Here is a 20,308-nt window from a genome sequence, read left to right as displayed (position 1 = left end):
GGTATTTAGCCCTAATCTGCACAAATCTGGCAACTTTACCCTCTAGTACCAGATCCCCAAGGTCTTAATGCCCAGATTTGCATATCTACCCAGGTTTGAGAGCCTCATAGATGCAGAAGAAGCAGGTTATACGACAGTGGAGTAACCTGCGACTATGTCACCTTGTCATTACAAAACAGCAGCAGGTACCTTTCCTGGGAGTATAGGGTTTTTTTTCCTGTGAGCTCAATAAGTAGTAAAGTATATAGTCATGCTGTTTTGTGGAATAGTGAGAAAAGGATATAGGATCCCTCATTCTTAAGTAATTCCACTCGGCAGCCACCAACTCAGCTTCAGCATGTAACTGTTGATGATTTAGCCCCCGCCTGTGAGAAGAGATAGCCTGTATAACAATTTTCCTAGTATAGACCTAGAAGGTGTCCCAGACCATCCCCCAGGGTGCTGAATAAGCATCCCAAAACTCCAGTGTCTTGATATTAAGGGCCCCTATTAAATCCAGACAGATGAGCATTAGAGGACTCAATCTCCAGACTTTATGTGTAGATTCTTCAGAGAACCCTAAATTGATTATTAACTCCTGTTTTGGCCTTGTGGACACAGATGATTTTTTCAAATCTGACGTGTTGCTTTATGTGGTAATAACTTTGGAATGCTTTTGCCTATCCAAGAGATTCTGAGTTTGTTTTCTCGTGACATATTGTACTTTATGTTACTGAAAAAATGTGGTCGATAAATTAAATATTTATTTGTGAAAAACAAAAATTTTAGAGAAAATTTGCAAAAATTAGCATTTTCTAAATTTAAATGTATCTACAGATAGGTATACCACACAAAATAGTTACTAGTTAACATTTCCCATGTGTCTACTTTATGTTTGCATCGTATTTTTTCATGTCCTTATATTTTTCTAGGACGTTACAAGGCTTAGAACTTTAGCATCAATTTATTACATTTTCAAGAAAATTGCAAGAGGCTATTTTTTCAGGGACCAGTTCAGTTCTGAAGTGGCTTTGAGGGCCTTATATATTAGAAAGCCCCCATAAATCAATCAAGTGGGCATGAGGCCTTATACTGTATGGGTGCACTAAAGGGGCATTATAATTTTTTTATGAGCCATTTTTTTTTAATGATGGGGGTGCGGCGCCGAAAGATCATTTCGCATGGGGCGCCATCTATCCTAAGGCTGGCCCTGGCAGGTAGGTGGCAGGCTACTAAACCAATTCCCGGCTGGAAGGCAGTGAACCACACATTAAAATCCTGGCTTCAGGAAGTGGAGTTTTCAGGAAACACCAGTTTTCAAAGTCCTTAGCTTGTCAAGAAGCCCCACTGCGGGCTCAGCAAGGACCATAGGGCAGTCTGGAAATTAAATAGTGCTGTTTGAGCTACTCTCTAGCGAGGATAACTTCGGATTAAATAGGTGGTTTCACGGGGCCAAGAGAAAATACAGTCGCTCAGTTCCTTGATGGGACATATATTTCTATATTTTTTAAACTTACATTTGATGGAAACAGTCAACAGTTTGTTAATAGACACACCTTTAATAGCATAGCTAAACCCCTAATGCAGTGCTGTGTTCTGCAATCTGGGGGAGTTTTTTCTACATTACTGTAATAGTCCCTGTTTAGGCTTTATGTTCTACAGAGCAAGAGTAAGGTCTTATTCACATCTGCATTGGAGGCTCCATAGGGGCCTCCGTCACGGAACCGACCGAGATTACCGGAAACAAAAGCGCGGCATGCTGCACTATTGTTTCCGGTAATACCACGGACACCCCGATGGAAAGCTGACTCAACCCATTAAAGTCAATGGGTTCCGTCGGCCTCCAGTGGTGTCCGCGGTGCAACGGAACTGTCGCTTCCGGTTTTCCCTTTTTCTGCTCCTCTGATGGAGCTATACAACATAAAGACCTGACACAGATGTGAACATAGCCTAAGCACTATATAAAAAAGGAACAAACAAATAGGTAATGCTTTACCATACAGCTGTGGAAGTGAAGGGGCTATAAGAAATGCTATAATGTAGCATTTTATGTAAATTTTTATATATATATATATATATATAAAAGAATTGCATATATTTTATATATATATATAGGTAGATTTAGCTTTAGTGCATATCTATTTATATTTAGTGGTTTAGGTGGCATTAGTGTTGCAGGGTGCTGTCGCCATTTTTTATATCTGCTGTATATCTGCAGTCATAGGTGTTCTTGCACCTGCGTATTTTGTATCATTTAGTTGGAATGTGCTGTTCAATTTTTGTTGTGTTTATGGGATTCATATATGTGGGGTTAGTGACTGCCTCCACTTGTTGTTCTTGCACTCCTCCCATTCTGCCCTGGGTGATTTTAATCAGTTCAATGCTGGATCCTACCATCCCCAGGTATATATGTAGGCTTAGTCCTAGTTCTGGGTGTATGTGCAGCGTAGGTTCCCACCTTACAGAGGTCGCCTTGTCGTGGCAGGTGGGCTAACACTTTTTGATCAAAATGTGCACTAAGAACCTCCCTATTTGTAGGTAGATTTAGCTTTAGTGCACATCTATTTATATTTAGTGGTTTAGGTGGCATTAGTGTTGCAGGGTGCTGTCGCCATTTTTTATATCTGCTATATATATATATATATATATATATATATATATATGAATCGTATGTATATGTAAAGGATCTGCCAGACACAGCTTCTGTGTCGACGCCCGTGGTTAGTCACTCTGCACCTGCTCCTAAGTCTGATAGAGTGACTCCTTTTTCTACCACTCAGGCTGGGAGGCTGAGGAGTGGGAGAGCCTATCACAGCCTGGCCAGACGGAGCTAGCTCCCACCCTCTGTCTATTTATACCTTCATTTCCTGCTCCTCCTTTGCCTGTGATTCTGCTTGTTTCCTGGCTCTGCTGCTGCTGCTTGTACTATTTGTCCTCTGCTGCATATTGACCCTGGCTTTACTGACTAATCTCCTGCTCTGCGTTTGGTACCTCGTACACTCCTGGTTTGACTCGGCTCGTTCACTACTCTTGTAGCTCACGGTATTGAGTGGCGGGTAGATTAGGGCTCACCTGTCTGTCTCCCTACCCCGTTTTTACAGTATATATATATATATATATATGTATATATATATACATATATATATGTATATATATATATATATATATATATATATATATATGAATTGTTAAATACTATTCCTATATAAACATATGCTTTAAAGGGTGTTTACTAAGCAGAGTAAAGAACAATGGTGAATACTGAAGTAAAATAAATTATACATGGTTGAATAGTGTTAAAGAAACAAGCACGTGGCACATAAACACTGAATAAACATGAGTACATGTGAACGCTGGCATAAGGCTGGGTCTACACAATGACTAGAACATCATTATGACTGAGTTATTATTTTACTGCAACTTTGGGAATAAAAGAAAATATACAAATAACTGGTATGAATAGAATCCATATTCTTCTTTGTACCAGTTTTTAATTATGTCACAAACATTATGTGGTAAGGAATGTATAAATTTTTATATTGAATTGCATGTATTATGTGCTAAAACATTTTTTAAATTAGTTGTAATTAGAAATGTTGGTGTTTCTAATACATTGCAAGCTGCTGGATGCAGTTTACAGTCGATTCTATCAGACTAGCTTACTGTCAGCTCGTCTCCATGCCTGTACTCTCCTCTCCTGAAAGCTCATTTAAGCTGAATTCTGATCAAATCTGATTTGATGGGAATTTAGCTTTAATGGACAAAGGTGTAATTTAAGATGCTTTCTGTGGAGTGTAACGTGTTATAAATCATAATGAAATTATTTATAAAGTCCATCATTTGTGTAAGTTACATTAAATCCATCTAGGAATACTCACTGATTTTCCCACTGATCCATCTTTGCCTGAAGTTCCTGGTATACCCTGGGGGTGGAAAAAAAAATAGTAAGTAGAAAAATTCTGACATCCAAGTCATCATCCTGTACTTACTTAGTGCATGCTTTTCCAGGGAGTGCCAACTCGCCACCTGATTTATGGTGCTGATTTATGCCATTACACTCCTCCATACCTGGACAGGAGGGTCTAGAGCATATTGCCCCAAGTACCCATCCTACCCCTTGTAGATGAGAAGGGCAGCATTCTGGGAAATCCCTTTTCAGTTTTTTTTTTGGGTTGGGGTCAGATTGAGATGAACCCAAGAAGAAGCTGCATGGACTGCCTCTATTAAATGTACACCCCTGTTATTGTCTGTTAGGGCATGTTCACACGGTGCTAAAAAAATACGATGTATAAATGTGTCAAATACGCTGGCGTTTTTGTGATACTCTTTTTAAAAGACAGGCGTTTTTTATGCATTTTTGGCGATTTTCGGCATGTCTTACGCGCCAAAGAATTGACATAATGCTTCTTCTTTTAAAAAACGCGTTCTATGTACTAACGGGGCGCTATCTATCTATCTATCTATCTATCTATCTATCTATCTTGACAAAGGTTGCAGGCTCTTACGTTTTCTCCTGGGGGACCAGGTGGACCACCGGGATTACCCTAAAAGGATAAAAATAATGACATATGAGTTTACCTGTAACTTAAATATCTATTCAAATATCTAAAAGATTTTTAAAGGAAAGAGCACTCTTAATTGTAAACAATTCAAATGGCGTGGAAAAAAAGATTAAAACCATTGTAGTGTTGAAAGTTACTTTAAGCAAGGTTACTTCTACACTATCTGGCAAAAAGTATGAGGACACCTGACCATCATACCTATATGAGCTTGTTGGACATCCCATTCCAATCCATGGGCATTAATATGGAGTTAGGCCCCCTTTTGTGTCTATAACAGCCCCAAACTCTTTTGGGAAGGCTTTCTACAAGATTATGGAGTTTGTCTGAGGGAATTGTTGCCGATCAGCCAAAAGAGCATTTATGAGGTAAGGCATGTTCCAAATTATCCCAAAGGTGTTTAATAGGGTTGAGGTCTGGGCTTTGTGCTAAATACTTCAGTTCCTCCACACCAAACACATCAAACCATGTCTTTATGATGGTGCTCGCCTTGTGCACAGGGTTACAGTTTCCACTTCACAATAATTGCACTTACAGTTCGACGGGGCAGATCTAGCAGATAAGAAATCTCACGATCTGACATGTGGCAAGGGTGGTATCCTGTGACAGTCCCGATTTTTTAAGTCACTTAGCTATTCAGTGCAACCCATACTACAAGAAATGTTTGTCTGTGGAGATTGCATGGCTGTGTGCTTGATTTTATGCACCGGTTTGTAATGGGTCTGGCTGAAACATCTGAACCAAATAATTAGGCGGAATGTCCGCATACTTTTGGTGTATTTAGTTTAGGTACTGTCACTTTTGACGGTAAGAATAGTGCATCATGCAGCATACATGGCGGATAGCACATCATTATGGCTTTCCGTTATAAACGGAATCCACAGCACATATGTGAACAGAACCTTACTCTTATGTAGAGTGATAGTATGACATGAGACAGAATGCTTTAAAAATGACATATGGTTAGTCACAGACTGCTGAATTTAAACTTTGAAACTTTTTATTTATTTTAGAAACATCATGGATATCAACATCACAAGGTCTTTAAAGAGCAAACGGCACTTAGGATTGTAGCCTGCATGCTTTGATCATATCTGTCAACACTGAGGGATTAAGTGGAATATTCGATGACAGAGGAATGTCTTGAGCTTCCAGAATGCTAGAACTCACCGGTTTGCCTGGTGTTCCAATTCCTGGAAGTCCAGGTTTTCCTGGAGGTCCTGGCTCTCCTGCAAGACCCTCAGGACCTACTATTCCAGTTTCCCCCTAATAAAATCAGAGAAGAAGTGTAATGATTAATGAAATTGTTATTAAGTCTCAAGCAACTATCAACAAGTTTATTTTGCTCACCACACCATATATGTTGGGCACACGTTTCTTCTATAAAATATATTCCCTATATATGTTCATGTAAAATGTTTAGATAGTTATATACATGTACAAATCCATGTCCAACTTAATGACCATGTCTTCCTCTGAGGGTAGACCCACCTTCCCCTTAAATCATGTAAGGAAAGGTGAATGACCACTACTCTAAGCAGACTTCTGGCTCTAAACAGGACTTTTTCCTTGTTTAGCCACCCAGCTGTAATCCATGGAAGAAAGGATACTTTTCAATTTGTGCAGGCAAAATGCATGACATTCTACCATATGTAACATGTGCTTTAATATATGACCAACCCAATGGGGCAAAACGCAGATATATATTCAGTATATTCTTTTCCAAGATACTTTTAATGATGCAGTCAATGGTGTCACTTGTTATCTGAGCCACGTAGCCTCACAAAGGGAACGTACAGGTCATAGTGTTCACTTCCGGACATGACCACCACACATAGGACAGACACTTACCTTTAGCCCTTTTGGTCCCACCACACATATTTCACCTGGTCTTCCCTAAATTAATAAGAAAACTATTTCATTATGTACTGCACTTTTTTTTTTTTTTTTAGCATATACACTATGTTATGCATAGGAAGCACTTTCCTTTGTATACAGGGCATCATAACCTATATACAATGCAGAAAATGAGTATGGTTTATATGAAGACTCACTGTAAATCCAGAGCAGGCAATGAAAGTAGATAGTCGCAGGGAATATCCACAATGTAATCGCCATAGGAGAGCGCTCTCCTATGGCGATTACATTGTGGACATTCCCTGCGCCTATTTACTTTCATTACATGATCTGGGTTTGCAGATGGTCTGATAAAGGTCTAATGGATGGAAAAACCTTTAACCTATATATACAGTATGGCAATTAACATAAACAAGGGACGTGCTGACAGCCAACATTTAAGATAAAGACATAACTGCAGTCCAAGAAAAATTATTCTATACCTGCTGAACCTATACAATCTAGTACCTGCTGTAATGTCCGTGGTCGCCCCGGAGATGCCAGCACATGCGGCCGTCCTGGCCTGCAGTGACCAATAGGGTACGCGCGCGAGCTCAGTCCCGGCCTTAAAGGGCCAGCCCGCACACATGTTAAGAATTGTCTAATCAACCCATGATCACCCTGGACTATAAGAAGGGCCCTGCCCCTTCACTCATTGCCTGAGCGTTGTTGTGTTTTCCCGTGTCAGTCTAGCAAATGGTTCCATAGTGTTTTCCTGTTCCCAGTGTTCCCGTTCCTGCTACCTGTATCCTGTATCCCACGCTACCTTGTTCCTGTGCCTTAAAAGAATTGGAGTCGTGTTGTGTTACACGACGCCTGGTGTCTGCTGCCAATGTCCCATCTGAGCCTAGTCATCGCTACTGTCTGTACTACCACTGGTACCCTTGCTCGGAATATAGACTTTACTTGGTACAGCTGCTATCCCGATGCGGCGGTACGGCATAGTGGGTACCCACAGATTGAGACACCTGTCTCTTAAACTAACATTGTTCCCATTGCTGCCAAACATTGGGAAAGTAGCTAGAGTTCTGTTGGAAGCCTCCTCTGCCCTGTAGGTGTCCTCACAAGGTAGTTATAGTAAATGAAACCAAAGATTCCTTCTAATACTGCACAAAACTTTCAAAATCCAATGTTATCAAATGTATTGTAAAGTTAAAAAAAGTAAAATAAGCAAAAGTATAAAAGTATATAATACTCACATCACGACCGGGAAAACCAGAAGTTCCTTTCAGTCCTAAGTCTCCCTTATCACCCTTCTGTCCCTAAAGGAAATTATGGAGAGTGATTATTTTACAGGCAAGAAGCTAGTGGATTGTAATATATTTTGTCATTTTAGCTAATGTAGCTTACTATATCGCCTTGTGGCCCAGATGGTCCTTCATATCCTCGTGGACCCTGTTTACAAGAAGACAATCAGAGCCGCTAAAACATTATTGCATACTGTATAAAGCAAACATTGGATGTTATCATATAGGTCACTTAGAAATTAATGTTTACATTCCAACAAAGGCCAACCAATAACTGTATTTGTTGCCAGTATTATAGACTCCTTTTCTTAGCAGGCTATTTGGTAAAATATGTCATTATTGAGTAGCGGAAAATGTAGCAAATCAAGTTTGCACTCTTATGACATTTTTGTTTAGAGATAAGGACATTTGCCTACAAACGGTCCGTCACTAAAATTATGCCAATACTAACATTGTGATACTCTTTATGCGTACTATAAAATTTTTTGTCTGCAATAAATATCTGAATTAAGCATTGTAACTTGTTTAGAGGGCCGTGGAATTCTTTTTTTGGTGGACTATTGCGGGTCTAACGAGTCCTTCACAGGCACCCGGCTATACATCGGAGTGCTATACAAATTCTACTAGTACTGGCCAGAGAATGTGATATCAGACATGGCTGGGCTTGAGACACATGGCCTTATCTTATAAACTTGTCTTATTTATTAACCACCATTTGGAAGAATAAGGTGCCATAGTTGTAAAAATAAAAAATTATATTTCAATAGCACAAAAAAATAACATGAACTCTATCATTACTAGATATGCCACATTGTGATTAATAAAATATGACTAGCTGTTTATTATAGAATTCGCCAACTACGTAAATCTGCTGTGCATATTATATGTATTTGAAAACAGGCCAAAGTCTAGACCTACATCAGTGTAGGATGACTTGAATGCGCATATTGTTTCTCGCATCCTTATATTAAATTGTAAACGGAAGTTTATTTATAATATGGAATATCACAATGAGTAATGACAAAAAATGCAATTTTGTGAATACATTTTTTTTAACTTCTTTTACATCGTTTTTCCTGTGATATATATTGGTTCTAGGCATTATGCGCGACTCTTGTGTGTAACTAAAATAATAAACGTTGCATTGGTCTGTGGATATTTTAATCAGTTCTAAGATCTACACAAATCAGGATGAAAGTGTAATCCAACCATGGGTAGACGCTTGTAAAAGTCCGTAGCACCCTCTAGTGATGGAATAATGGCACTGAGACAAAAATAAGTGTACCGTACATGTTTCATTCATATAAAACAGCAGAAACAATGGAGCAATCTAAAAGTTGAGCTTGAACAGTAGTAGTTTTACAGTAATAGAAAAGCTCTGTGGTGTCAGATTTTATCCGTATACCCTCTTTTGTCATTATTTCCATTTTATTTTCTTAAAAATAAAATGGATAATGATAGAGGAAATAACCGAGTCAGTCTGCATGTGGCCTTAAACAGATCTTGGATGGAGTCAATTGTATAAGAGCAGGCACTGGTCACAGCTTGTTAAATGCAATGAATACAATACTGAGAAAAGTGCTACATGTCAGGTCCCCAGCATATGATCATAGTGTAGTTAAGTGCCATTTCAAACAATGCTGTTTTTCAGAAAGAGTCAATATGGAGAATGCATTCCGGGGATACGGTTGCAGAATATTTATTGTGCAATTTGAGAAAAAGTAATATAACTTCCAAAAAAGCAGAACTGTCCTAAACTTAAAATCACAGAACGTAAATCACTATTGTGTCATAAGTAGAAATGTAGGATTCACATCACATACTCACCTCCATTCCTTGCTCACCCTTTTCGCCCTTTACACCTTCAGCACACTGAAAAATAAAAAGTTGGTTATATTTACACTGTTCTTAAATTAACTATGGATGGTTTAGAACATTTCTTCACATTCATTCTCTGTAAGATAATGTTCTCTCACAAGGGTAGCTTGTGTGTCCTGGGCCCCAGAGCAAAAACTATATCTTGGCTACCCTCACCTAACCGTCAATGGCTTCACATATATTAATTTACATTGTGAAATGGTACCATCTAGCATGATAACATTCATGAGCAAGTAAAAAGTCATTGTATTATCTACCGTCTGCTTATAATCCTTATAGGGGTGGGTGGAATATGAGCCCCCAAGTTGTTGGAGCCCAGTTAAGAATGCTACCCCTACACCCTCTAAAGCACCTCCACTAGTTTTCTTTTACAAACTTCAGGATAATATTTGTGCCTGGTCTCATATTTACCTGTAGAGGTCCATCTGCTGAAGTCCGGATGCAATCTGCCCCCTAGGATGAAAAAGAAGTTTATGAATGGAATAGAAAATACTCTGTTGAAAAGAGGTGCTCTGCACACCAGTTTGGAGAAGAATTTCAGTATTTTATTTTCATGCCAGGGCCATGTGGACATTTCAGTCTTATCCTAGACCTTCATCAGGCACTAGACCATACTGGGCATCTGGCGCTGTATAAATGCGGCTGACCGCTATGGAGGCGCCTCCATAGCCATCAAACTTTTGAACACTTTTGGCAACCTATGTTTTTTTGGGGTTGTTTTTTTTTAACGTAAAATGCTTATACATTGCCAAGTTCGGCGTGAAAGGGTCCATAGTATCTGAAGATAAAATGTTGCCTTATAGAAATGGAGTAGATGTTTGACTGGCCAGACCTGTCTGTAGAATCAGAGACAATTGTCATGAGTCATTACAAAATGTATGGAAAATATTGCAAACATGCATATGCCAAAAAACGATTCCAAATGCAGAGGTGCATTTGTACATAGGCAGGTGTACAGCAAAGCTTTTTCAGCTTGTACATGTAGAGTACAATAATGCCGAATGAACAAGGAATAAAAAGATAAAATGGGTCTGACTTCTACTCACCCGATCTCCTCTCTCTCCTTTTGGTCCATACGCCCCGGTCTGTCCTCTTTCCCCTCTAAAGCCCTGTAATGTAGTGACACTATATTATCGCGTCAGCAGACTGCAAACCTGTGCTGAGATCAAGATATTTACATGGGAGGCATGTTAGTTCTTATGTCCAGGTCCTTAGTATACGTGGCCTATGTGCTTTTTCACTTACAATATCAATGGCAGATATTTCTGCCCATATGAAATACACCTGGGCGCCACCCTGGATGTAACAAGTTTCTTGGTCACAGAGTTACTCTAATATTTACTTATATACATAGATTATAACGTTGTGATTTGTATCTATAGTGCATGTAAGACTTTGAACATCTTATACTGTATCAATAAGACAACTTAATAACAGCCAGTGGTAAGGCCTGGTAGGCACATGTGCAAAAACTTGACATCAGATATTGTGTTGGCAGGCTTACTAATGTCGGTTTGTGTATGACATAGGAGCTCCCATTGACATATGAGCTGATTTTTTTTTTGTTCTAAGAAATTATCTAAGCCTCTTTTAAAGCCATCTACTGTCCCTGCTGTGACCAGCTCCTGCGGTAGACTATTCCATAGATTCACAGTTCTCACAGTAAAGAAGGCTTGTCGCCTCTGCAGGGTGAATCTTTTTTTCTACAGATGAAGGGAGTATCCGCTTGTCTTATGAGGGGATTTTACGTGGAACAGGTTTTCACCATACATTTTTTTTATGGGCCATTCATATTTTTATACAAATAATCATGTCCCCCGTTATTCGTCTCTTTTAAGGCTAAAAAAAAGTAACTATTTTAATCTTTCCTCATAACTAAAATTCTCCATGCCCCTTATTAGTTGCTCTTGTTTGTATTTTTTTCCAACTCCAGGGCATCCTTTCTATGAACTGGAGCCCAGAACTGAACTGCATATTCTCTATGAAGCTTCACTAATGCTTTGTAAAGCGTTAATATTATATCCCTGTCCCGCGAGTCCATGCCTCTTTTAATACACGACTATATCTTGCTGGCCTTTGAAGCAGCTGATTGACATTGCATGCTGTTATTTAGTTTATGATCTACAAGTACACCCATAATCCTTCTCAACAAGTGACTCCCCCAGTATAGCTCCCACTAGGACGTATGATGCTTGCAGATTGTTGGTACCCAGATGCATAACTTTATATATTTATCCACTTTGAATCTCATCTGCCAATTGGATGCCCAAACACTCAACGTGTCCAAATCTTGTAATTTATCAACATCTTCTATAGCCTGAACAACACTACAAAGTTTGGTGTCATCTGCAAAAATAGAAATAGTTCTATTAATTCCATCCTCTATATCATTAATAAATAAGTTGAACAATAGTGGTCCCAGCACTGAACCCTGGGGTACACCACTTATAACCGGGGACCATTCAGAGTAAGAATCATGGACCACAACTCTCTGGATACGGTCCTTGAGCCAATTCTCAAACCAATTACAAACTATACTTTCTAAACCTATAGTCCTTAATTTACCCATTAGACATCTATGCACCTTTGCAAAGTCCATAAACACTATATCCACAGTGGCTCCTCTGTTGAGGATTCTGCTCACCTCTTCATAAAAACAAATCAGGTTGGCTTGGCAACTTCTGCCCTTAGTAAAACCATGCTGCTATTACTTATAATCTTATTTTCTGTCACATACTTATGTATATAATCACTGAAGAGTGCCTCAACCATTTGTCCCACAATGGATGTTACGCTTACTGGTCTATAATTACTTGGTGAAAACCTAGAACCCTTTTTAAAATGGGCACCACATGGCCTTAGATGGGGGGGGGGGCTTTATTGTACTGGCTGGGGGCTCACTAGTAGCATGGAGACAGCCTAGGGCACAGTGGGCCCCCCTCTGCGAGGTTTCTAACAGTTTATGGAGAGCATGAAGCATGGGAGCTGAAAGGTCAAGAAGAAAACACAGCCGATTAATTACTTTGCATGTGCTTCTTTATTTTATTTTTAATGGAAGTGGGTGATAAAATTGAACTGGATAGATTTTGGATATGCTTGCTAACCCCACAGCAGTTTGTTGACATAGAGTTTACAAGTATTAAACATCATCAACGTCTTCTATTATCCACTAGATTAACAAATTGTGCATAATGGAATTACTGGTTTCTCTGGCACAAACCAAATGTTTTAAATCTTTTTTCGAGCCTCCTTCTTGTCCTGCGATGTAGAGGAACATGGTGGGATTACATCTTAGCTTTTCCACTCTCCCTTCCAACCATACTAAACACATAAACTCTCTAATCTTGTTTATATATGTTTTTTTGTGCAGTTTAAATGTTATTATAATCTTACCTCATATAAACAAGCAATAAATACGATCAAATGTTTAAATAAACTCCATGATGATTTTTCTGTGATCATTTAAGACATTAAATAAATACATAATGAAAATGGTGACGTTGTGAATCTACTGTTTGGAGTTATGAGAAAGTAATTATTTTATTAGGAAAATACTTACCACGTAATTCTATAGTATGATGTTATAATTGTAATGTTGTATAGGTTATTATTAGATCAAGCTAGTGCAGAGTTTTTGCCAACCAGGTTTCTGTAAAACCCAGCGGGTTCCTTGGAACCCAGCCGGGGCTTACTTTAAATGAAGGGAATGGTGGGTTGGCCTTCAGCTCAAAAGATTCAAAGTTCAACGATGCTTGGCATGATGTGGCCGAAAAAAATGTAACACATCTAAAACCATTTAATGCTTTTTTCCTGCCCTCCCATTCACTGTCTCTGTTCGTGCCAAGAATAATGCACAATAAATATTGTGGTATATTTGGCACAATGTTATGTTACCTAGCAGAAGGTTAGACGAAGTGTGAGAATTGTTTTTTGTTCATGCAATGTTGTTCTGTCTGTTACGGTCATGTTACTAGTGTCAGGGGCATAGCTATAAGGGTTCAGTCACACTAGGCCTTGTGTCTGAAAGGGCCCAAAGATGATACTGCTTCTATAAATGGCACATAGAAGGTGCGGTGGAGGGGGTCTGTTACAGACTTTATAATTGGGCTCAATAGCTGTAAATGGTTAATCCATGTTATTTGAGGTTCTTTAGGATGGATGAATTTTTACCAGGGTTTCCCTTACGTTAAAACATTTGTGAATCCCTGAAATCGTGGCAGCTGTAACTGCAGTTTGAGCTCAGATTCTAAGTTTTTACAGAATGTACTGGATGCAGAGCGAAATTATATAATGATGATAAATTTAATATAATTACTGTTGGGTTTTACTACTTTTGCTGACGTTCAAACAATGCTTTAATCTTTATCCTCCATATTAGTACTTTGGCAAACAAAACAATGGGACATGGTTGGATAATACAGCTTATTCTACATCCTTCCAATTCATAATAATATGACCTGCAAATTGTTAGGCTCTGTTTACATAAAAAAAAGTTATGTATACTTGCTCGACATAGTCAAAAAGGACATTCTTTTGGCCTCCGTCAGGTGAATGGAGCTTTATGGATACATTTGGCATAAACACTGGAAACTTATCCCTGGGTATATGCCAAATATAGGGCCCAGATGTGATGTGAGCAAAGCCTTAACTGGGTTCAGATACAAGATGAAGAATATATAAAGCTAGATAAGCATAACACATCAACTGGACAAGAGTTGTCAGTCGGGGCAGAAACGTATCTTCACGGTGTGAGTTATATGTGACTTGTTTTTGCTTTTGATGAAAAGTCTTTACAAAAATGTCATAATAAAATGAATAAACATATGTGAGCATTCATCTCCTTTATCAGATGAAGATGTGATTAAGTTTTATGTTAGAACTTGTTTCTTTGGAAGAAAATAACATTGCTTAATACTCCCAATAATATCACGCAAGTAAATTATTCCTTTCAACCCTTGGAATTAGTATAAGTTTTCTAGATTATATTAAACTTGTCATTACGTTTCTATCAATTCATGAAATGCCAGAGTTATGTTCATTTTTCCCATTTGGGCAACTATACAGGGTAATTCCATCACTACATATCAGTTATAAATGTTATCACATTGTATTACTTATGACCCTATGACACAATGTTTAGCAGCTTCTTTTAATCTGAGGATCAGTTTGGCTGCCAATCTTTGCTTATAATATTCAGAGATTTATTTTTTAAATGTTTGCAATTACATATAATGATTGTGGCAAAATATTGCATCTCACATGTAAGTGCACTTAGCTACTTGGGGCTGGGTTTACACAGGGTAGTTTTAGGCCGGGTTCACACGTGGCGTAAATGCTGTGGAATTTCCGCAACAGAAATCTGTGCGGAAATTCCGCAGTATTTACAGTAGCAGCAAAGTGGATGAGATGTATCAAATCTCATGCCCACGCTGCGGAAAAAAAACGTTTTCATTGATTTCCTGTTGCAGGTTTTCCCCATTTAATTCAATGGGAATGCAAAAACCGCAAGAGAAAGCCAAGTGTTGCAACTTTTGCGGCGGAATCACAGCGATTCCACCGTAAAAATCGCAACTCAGGAAAAAAAAAAATCATTCAGGAAAAAAAATCATTCTTACCCAGAACTCTCTCCTTCATCCTGCAGTCTGGCCTCCTGGGATGACGTTTCATCCCATGTGACGACGTTTCATCCCATGTGACCACTGCTACGTCATCTTAGGAGGCTGGACTACGTGCAGAAAAGAGGGAGGGGGTAAGTATGAAAGTTTAGATTTTTTACCCCAGCGCTGCATTCCACAGTGGAAATTCCGTTTGAAAAACCGCATCACAATGTGGTGTGGTTTTTCGGACGGAAGGTGCTTCGGGTTCCAGGTCAGATACGCTGCGCAGAGCACAAATGGGACCGTATTGCGCACCATATCAGACTATACTCTCTCCTCTTAAAGAGGATCTGTGACTAGTTTATTAATTCCCGATCTCCTAACTAATCTAATAGGCACTATGATGCTGATAACTACAGTGTGATTTGTTCTCAAAAACGTTTATTATTTGCAAAGTTATGAGCATTTGCTAATTTGGCTGTACTTGCCAAATAGGAGGTGACTCTTTCTTTTCACTCTGGGCGGAGTAATGTTTCCTGTATGACGCTGTCCAATCAGCATACAGCTTCTCCCCCTTCCCTGCCCAGCAACACAGTGTGATCATAAATTATACAGCTTCCTTTCCCGACTGTGTTTTCAACTAGTGATATCTCTCATATGACAACAGAACCGCTGTTCTACGTGGTCCACAGTCCGAGATATGGCTGTTTGAAGTGATCCCCTTCCCTCCAGCCTTAGTCTCTCATACTGTGTGTGAAGCAGCTTCATGCTGATAGGACAGCGTCAGAGGCTGTGAGGTAGCTCCACCCCAGGAGAATCGCTGCAGTTACCACCCAGTTGTATAATAAATGCTCATTTACATATTTAGAAAAAAAGCTCATAACTTTTAAAATGATACACTTTTTGGGACACAATTTTCACCAGCATTATCAGTGTGACTGCGCCTAGATTAGATTAGCTAGGAGATTGAGCATTACTAAACTAGTGACAGATCCTCTTTAACCCCTTCCCGACATTTGACATATCTATACGTCATAGCCGGGTAAGGGAAGTATGGAATGGGCTCACGGAGGGAACCTGCTCCATAAGATGTGGGTGTCGGCTGTATGTTACAGCCGACACTTCACAGTAACGAGCGGGATCGCTCTCCAGCGCGATCCAGCTCATTTAACCCATTAAATGCCGTTGTCAATAGTGACCGCAGCATTTCAATCGTTAGAAAGAGGGGGACGACCCCCTCTAGCATCTCATCGCGCCCCCCGCAATGCAATCGCGGGTTGTCAATGGTTGCTATGGCTGCCTGGGGGCCTAGTGAAGGCCCCAGGTCCGCCATCTTTGTGCTCCTAATAAGTGCTGCCTCTGGCAGGGCTTAATAGAAGCCTGTCAGAAAGACGATATACTGCAATACATTGGTATTGCACTATATCGTGCAAGCGATCCAACGATCGCTGATTGAAGTCCCCTAGGGGGACTAATAAAAAAAGTAAAGATTAGTAAAATACATTAAAAAAATTAAATATTAAAAGCCTAAAAAAAAAACATTTTCCCTCTAGAGCATAGTAAAAAAATAATAAAATAAACATAATTGGTATCGCTGCATCCGTAAAAGTCTGAACTATTACAATATATCATTTTTTAACCCGCACGATGTACACCGTAAAAAAAAGGGGTTAAAACGTTGCATGTTCCCCAAAATGGTATCATTAAAAACTACAGCTTATCCCGCAAAAAAATAAGCCCTCATACCACTTAATCGACGGAAAAATAAAAAAGTTATGGCTCTCAGAATTTGGCGACACACTTACTTTTTTACTTGTAAAAGTAGTAAAATATAGACAAAACTATATATATTTGGTTTCGCCGTAATTGTATTGACCCGCAGAATAAATGTAACATGTTGTTTTAATTACACAGTGAATTCCATAAAAGCGAAGCGCAAAAAACAATGGAGGAATCGCAGTTTTATTCATTTGCTACCCCACAAATATTTTTTTTCCCGTTTCCTAGTACATTATATGGCACAATAAATGGCGCTACAAAAAACGACAACTCGTCCCACAAAAATCAAGCCCTCATAGGACTATGTCGACGGAAAAATAGTTATGGCTTTTGGAAGGTGGGGGGGGGAGATGAAAATTTAAATCTGAAAGTTGTTTACGACGGGAAGGGGTTAAAGCACTTCAGTGCTAGGGGGGGAATATGGTCTGGTATATGGCAGGTTCCATTTTTTCTGTGAAGGTTCCACAGAATAATAGGATAACATTACCACTGTAATTTGGATCCATTCTACATGATGGAACTTGTATTGGTTCCAAATATGCTTGTGCTGTTTACTGGTCTACACAATTCACATGGCAGTACTTTGGTCAGTATTTGCATCAGTATTTATAAAATATTTTTCCTATAGACATACATTGTAGTTTTCCGCGGCATATTTTTATGCTGTGGAAATACAAAACAAATATGCAACGTGTGAGTGCACCCTTTATATTCCACTCCTGGTTATGGCCTACAAATATGGATGTAAAATAGTGCCTTAAATACAATATTTAGTCTGTAACGTGTTGAAATTTCAACACATTAGAGACAAAACATCTCATTGTGTGCATTGTGTGGACCACAAATATGGTAAATCCAAAAATGTAACTGTAACTAAACTTTTAGACATTTTTTGACATGTCATAGTGACATTTTGATCTGTGGGGGTCCGAGCACTAAGACGCCCTCTGATCGCTAAAACATAGCAGCAGAAGCGCTCAGGTGAGTCCGTACACCGCTCACTCAGCTTTCCGAGGAAGGATGAGCACAGCCGATCAGAAATGAAGCGGCTTATTGATCACCTGAGCTCTACTGTCACTTTGTTTTAGCGATCAGAGGGGGTCTCAGTGCTCGGACCCCACCAATCAAGACTTCTGGCATGTCACTATGACGTTTCAAAAGTTTTATGAAAGTACAGGTACACTTTAAGAAATCCAATTTAAATGTACTAAAGTTTAGTTTCCTGGGTAAACTTGCAGCCATTATGGAATCTCTTAAGTACTCGTGGCTTTTAAGCAACTTAGTATGCATGTGTGTACTGACAAACAAGAAATATAGCTTCAAAGGGCGCTTACTTGTCCTAGGGTCAGTAAGATGGTGGTCAGACCAAGGCACGTAAGACAAATATTTGAACATACAGTATGAAGAATAGATATACTTTTCTACTGTAGACACTTACCCTCGGGCCTTGTGGTCCAGCTGTGACCTATTCAAAAACACAAAAATACAGATTAGAATGAACATATGGCCTTAGATACCATACAGTCTAAGCAGGAGGTGCTTCTAGCCTTTTAACTTCACTGGTTAAAAAGTGAAATGCCGCCTGGAAATGGGAAAGTGCTGAGATGGACTGTATATCTGCCAACATTCTGCCCCATTATTCAAAGAAGGGTGCCACCCCAAAGGAAAGTTCTCATCTCGGACCTTCGTTGGTGCACCTCTGAGTTTAAGCAATTTTCATACCTATTGAAAGACCATTACTTTTTAGGCTAATAGACAAGACCAGTATTTTGGAGCTAAGCACAATTGTCACCTTTTATCAGTGAAAGAACACAAACGTAACTAAGTGTGACCATATACGTTCAATTAAAAGTCCATTTCGGCAAGACCGGCCGCCTATCTAATGTGTATGGGGATATCGCAACTCTCCCCCGATGGCAGATGTCAGATGAAAAAAGGTTTTGCCATGTTGGATTTCAACATACTCGATCCCTTGTTCCTGGGGTCTGCCAGCGGCTTATCCCCTCTCCCCATCGAAATCATGCATGTTCGGTCGGCAGATTTTGTAGGTGTATGGGCAGCTTAAGCCGACTGCAATAAAATAGTAGACGGGACTTGAATGAGAAGTCTAAATGAAGTATCAAAGCTTTTAGCCAACGATCATGTGTATTGTGAGCGTGTAGATATTCAACACTGGGAGCCCTTCATATAATGGTTATATTATGTTCAAGCCATTTCTTGATTATCAGCTTTTATTTTTCTTGCTTGCCTTTTTTCGTTGATTTCTCTTGCGCCTAGTATCATCTGCCTTTTATCAAAGCTCACACAAGCAGAAAACAAGCAGAATTGGACAGGCTGAGACATGGAGCATGTATCCAGCTCCCGCGTTCTACATAAGTAGCTGTCTGCCGTTTCTGAAAATGTAGTCTTGTAATAATTAATAACTCAGTTATTTCTTTCATGGGGATGTCTGGATGATTTAGGGCACACCCTAGCCTACAGGCCGAATAACCAGGAGATGACCTTAACTCAAATAAAGCATGCAGACGGGATAGTCACTCCCGCTCTCTATAGTACAGGTATGTACAGAGGCTATTAGCACCTGGAAAAGAAATGCGCAGCTGCTTTTGTTCTAACATTTTTTCCATCTTAACTCAGCATTTCGACATAATCATGAAATGAATCCATTCATGTTCAGTTGGGTCTTCATTCCAAAAAAGCAACCACAGCTGCTGCTTGTCTTACTACTTTCATACAATATGGAATACAATGAAGTGCAGTATGTTTTCCTTCACATTTAAACATTCTGTCCAGACCACCATAGCCTTATAAGACTGAGCTTCCAGTGATAATATACTTTTATGTAGCAACTGCTCAGTTATGTGGTACTCCGCAGAAACAAACACGGAAGCCTCTATAGGTGTAAGATAAATAAGATCACTCAGCTAATTCTTCATTGATCCTAGGTTATTCAGCTAGTCGGATTAGGCTAGGCTGGACATGAAATCCCAGCATGTAGAGATTAAAAGATAATCGCTAGCAAATCTCTTGCCAGGAGATTTTAAAGTTACTTAATGCATTCCTATGAACAGCGATTTATCACAGCGATATCACAGTGACTTTTTATAGTCAGATAAATAGCCCTAGTCTAATGTATTCCAGTGGACAGCGATTTGTCACACCTATATCACAGCGATTTTTTTGTACTGATATAAATACTCTAGTCTAATGTATTCCTATGGACAGCGATTTATTGCTTACTACAAAACAAAAGTCTACGTCTAGCCCCAGCCTAAGGCCGGGTTCCCACGGGTCAGATACGCTGCGTAAAACTACCCAGTGTATCCAACCTAAAACCGGCAACACACGTCGTCCGAAAAACCGCACCACATTG

The 20,308-nt window shown here is 39.4% G+C and overlaps 1 protein-coding gene across 1 annotated transcript in view; it reads right to left on the bottom strand.

Annotated features, from left to right (window-relative positions):
• COL16A1 (collagen type XVI alpha 1 chain) overlaps positions 1 to 20,308 on the bottom strand; it is a 176,895-nt gene that overhangs the window by 81,034 nt on the left and 75,553 nt on the right. The window contains exons 11-20 of the mRNA XM_075853167.1: positions 18,374 to 18,400; positions 10,606 to 10,668; positions 9,971 to 10,012; positions 9,509 to 9,553; positions 7,785 to 7,829; positions 7,634 to 7,696; positions 6,390 to 6,434; positions 5,709 to 5,804; positions 4,485 to 4,523; positions 3,858 to 3,902 (exon numbers count right to left, since the gene is read on the bottom strand). Of these exons, the coding sequence (XP_075709282.1) occupies positions 3,858 to 3,902; positions 4,485 to 4,523; positions 5,709 to 5,804; positions 6,390 to 6,434; positions 7,634 to 7,696; positions 7,785 to 7,829; positions 9,509 to 9,553; positions 9,971 to 10,012; positions 10,606 to 10,668; positions 18,374 to 18,400 (510 nt within the window). The remainder of the gene's footprint in view (positions 1 to 3,857; positions 3,903 to 4,484; positions 4,524 to 5,708; positions 5,805 to 6,389; positions 6,435 to 7,633; positions 7,697 to 7,784; positions 7,830 to 9,508; positions 9,554 to 9,970; positions 10,013 to 10,605; positions 10,669 to 18,373; positions 18,401 to 20,308) is intronic.

This window comes from Rhinoderma darwinii, chromosome 2 (genome assembly GCF_050947455.1).
Source record: "Rhinoderma darwinii isolate aRhiDar2 chromosome 2, aRhiDar2.hap1, whole genome shotgun sequence".
NCBI lineage: Eukaryota > Metazoa > Chordata > Amphibia > Anura > Rhinodermatidae > Rhinoderma > Rhinoderma darwinii.
This window is presented reverse-complemented; position numbering and strand designations above follow the sequence as displayed.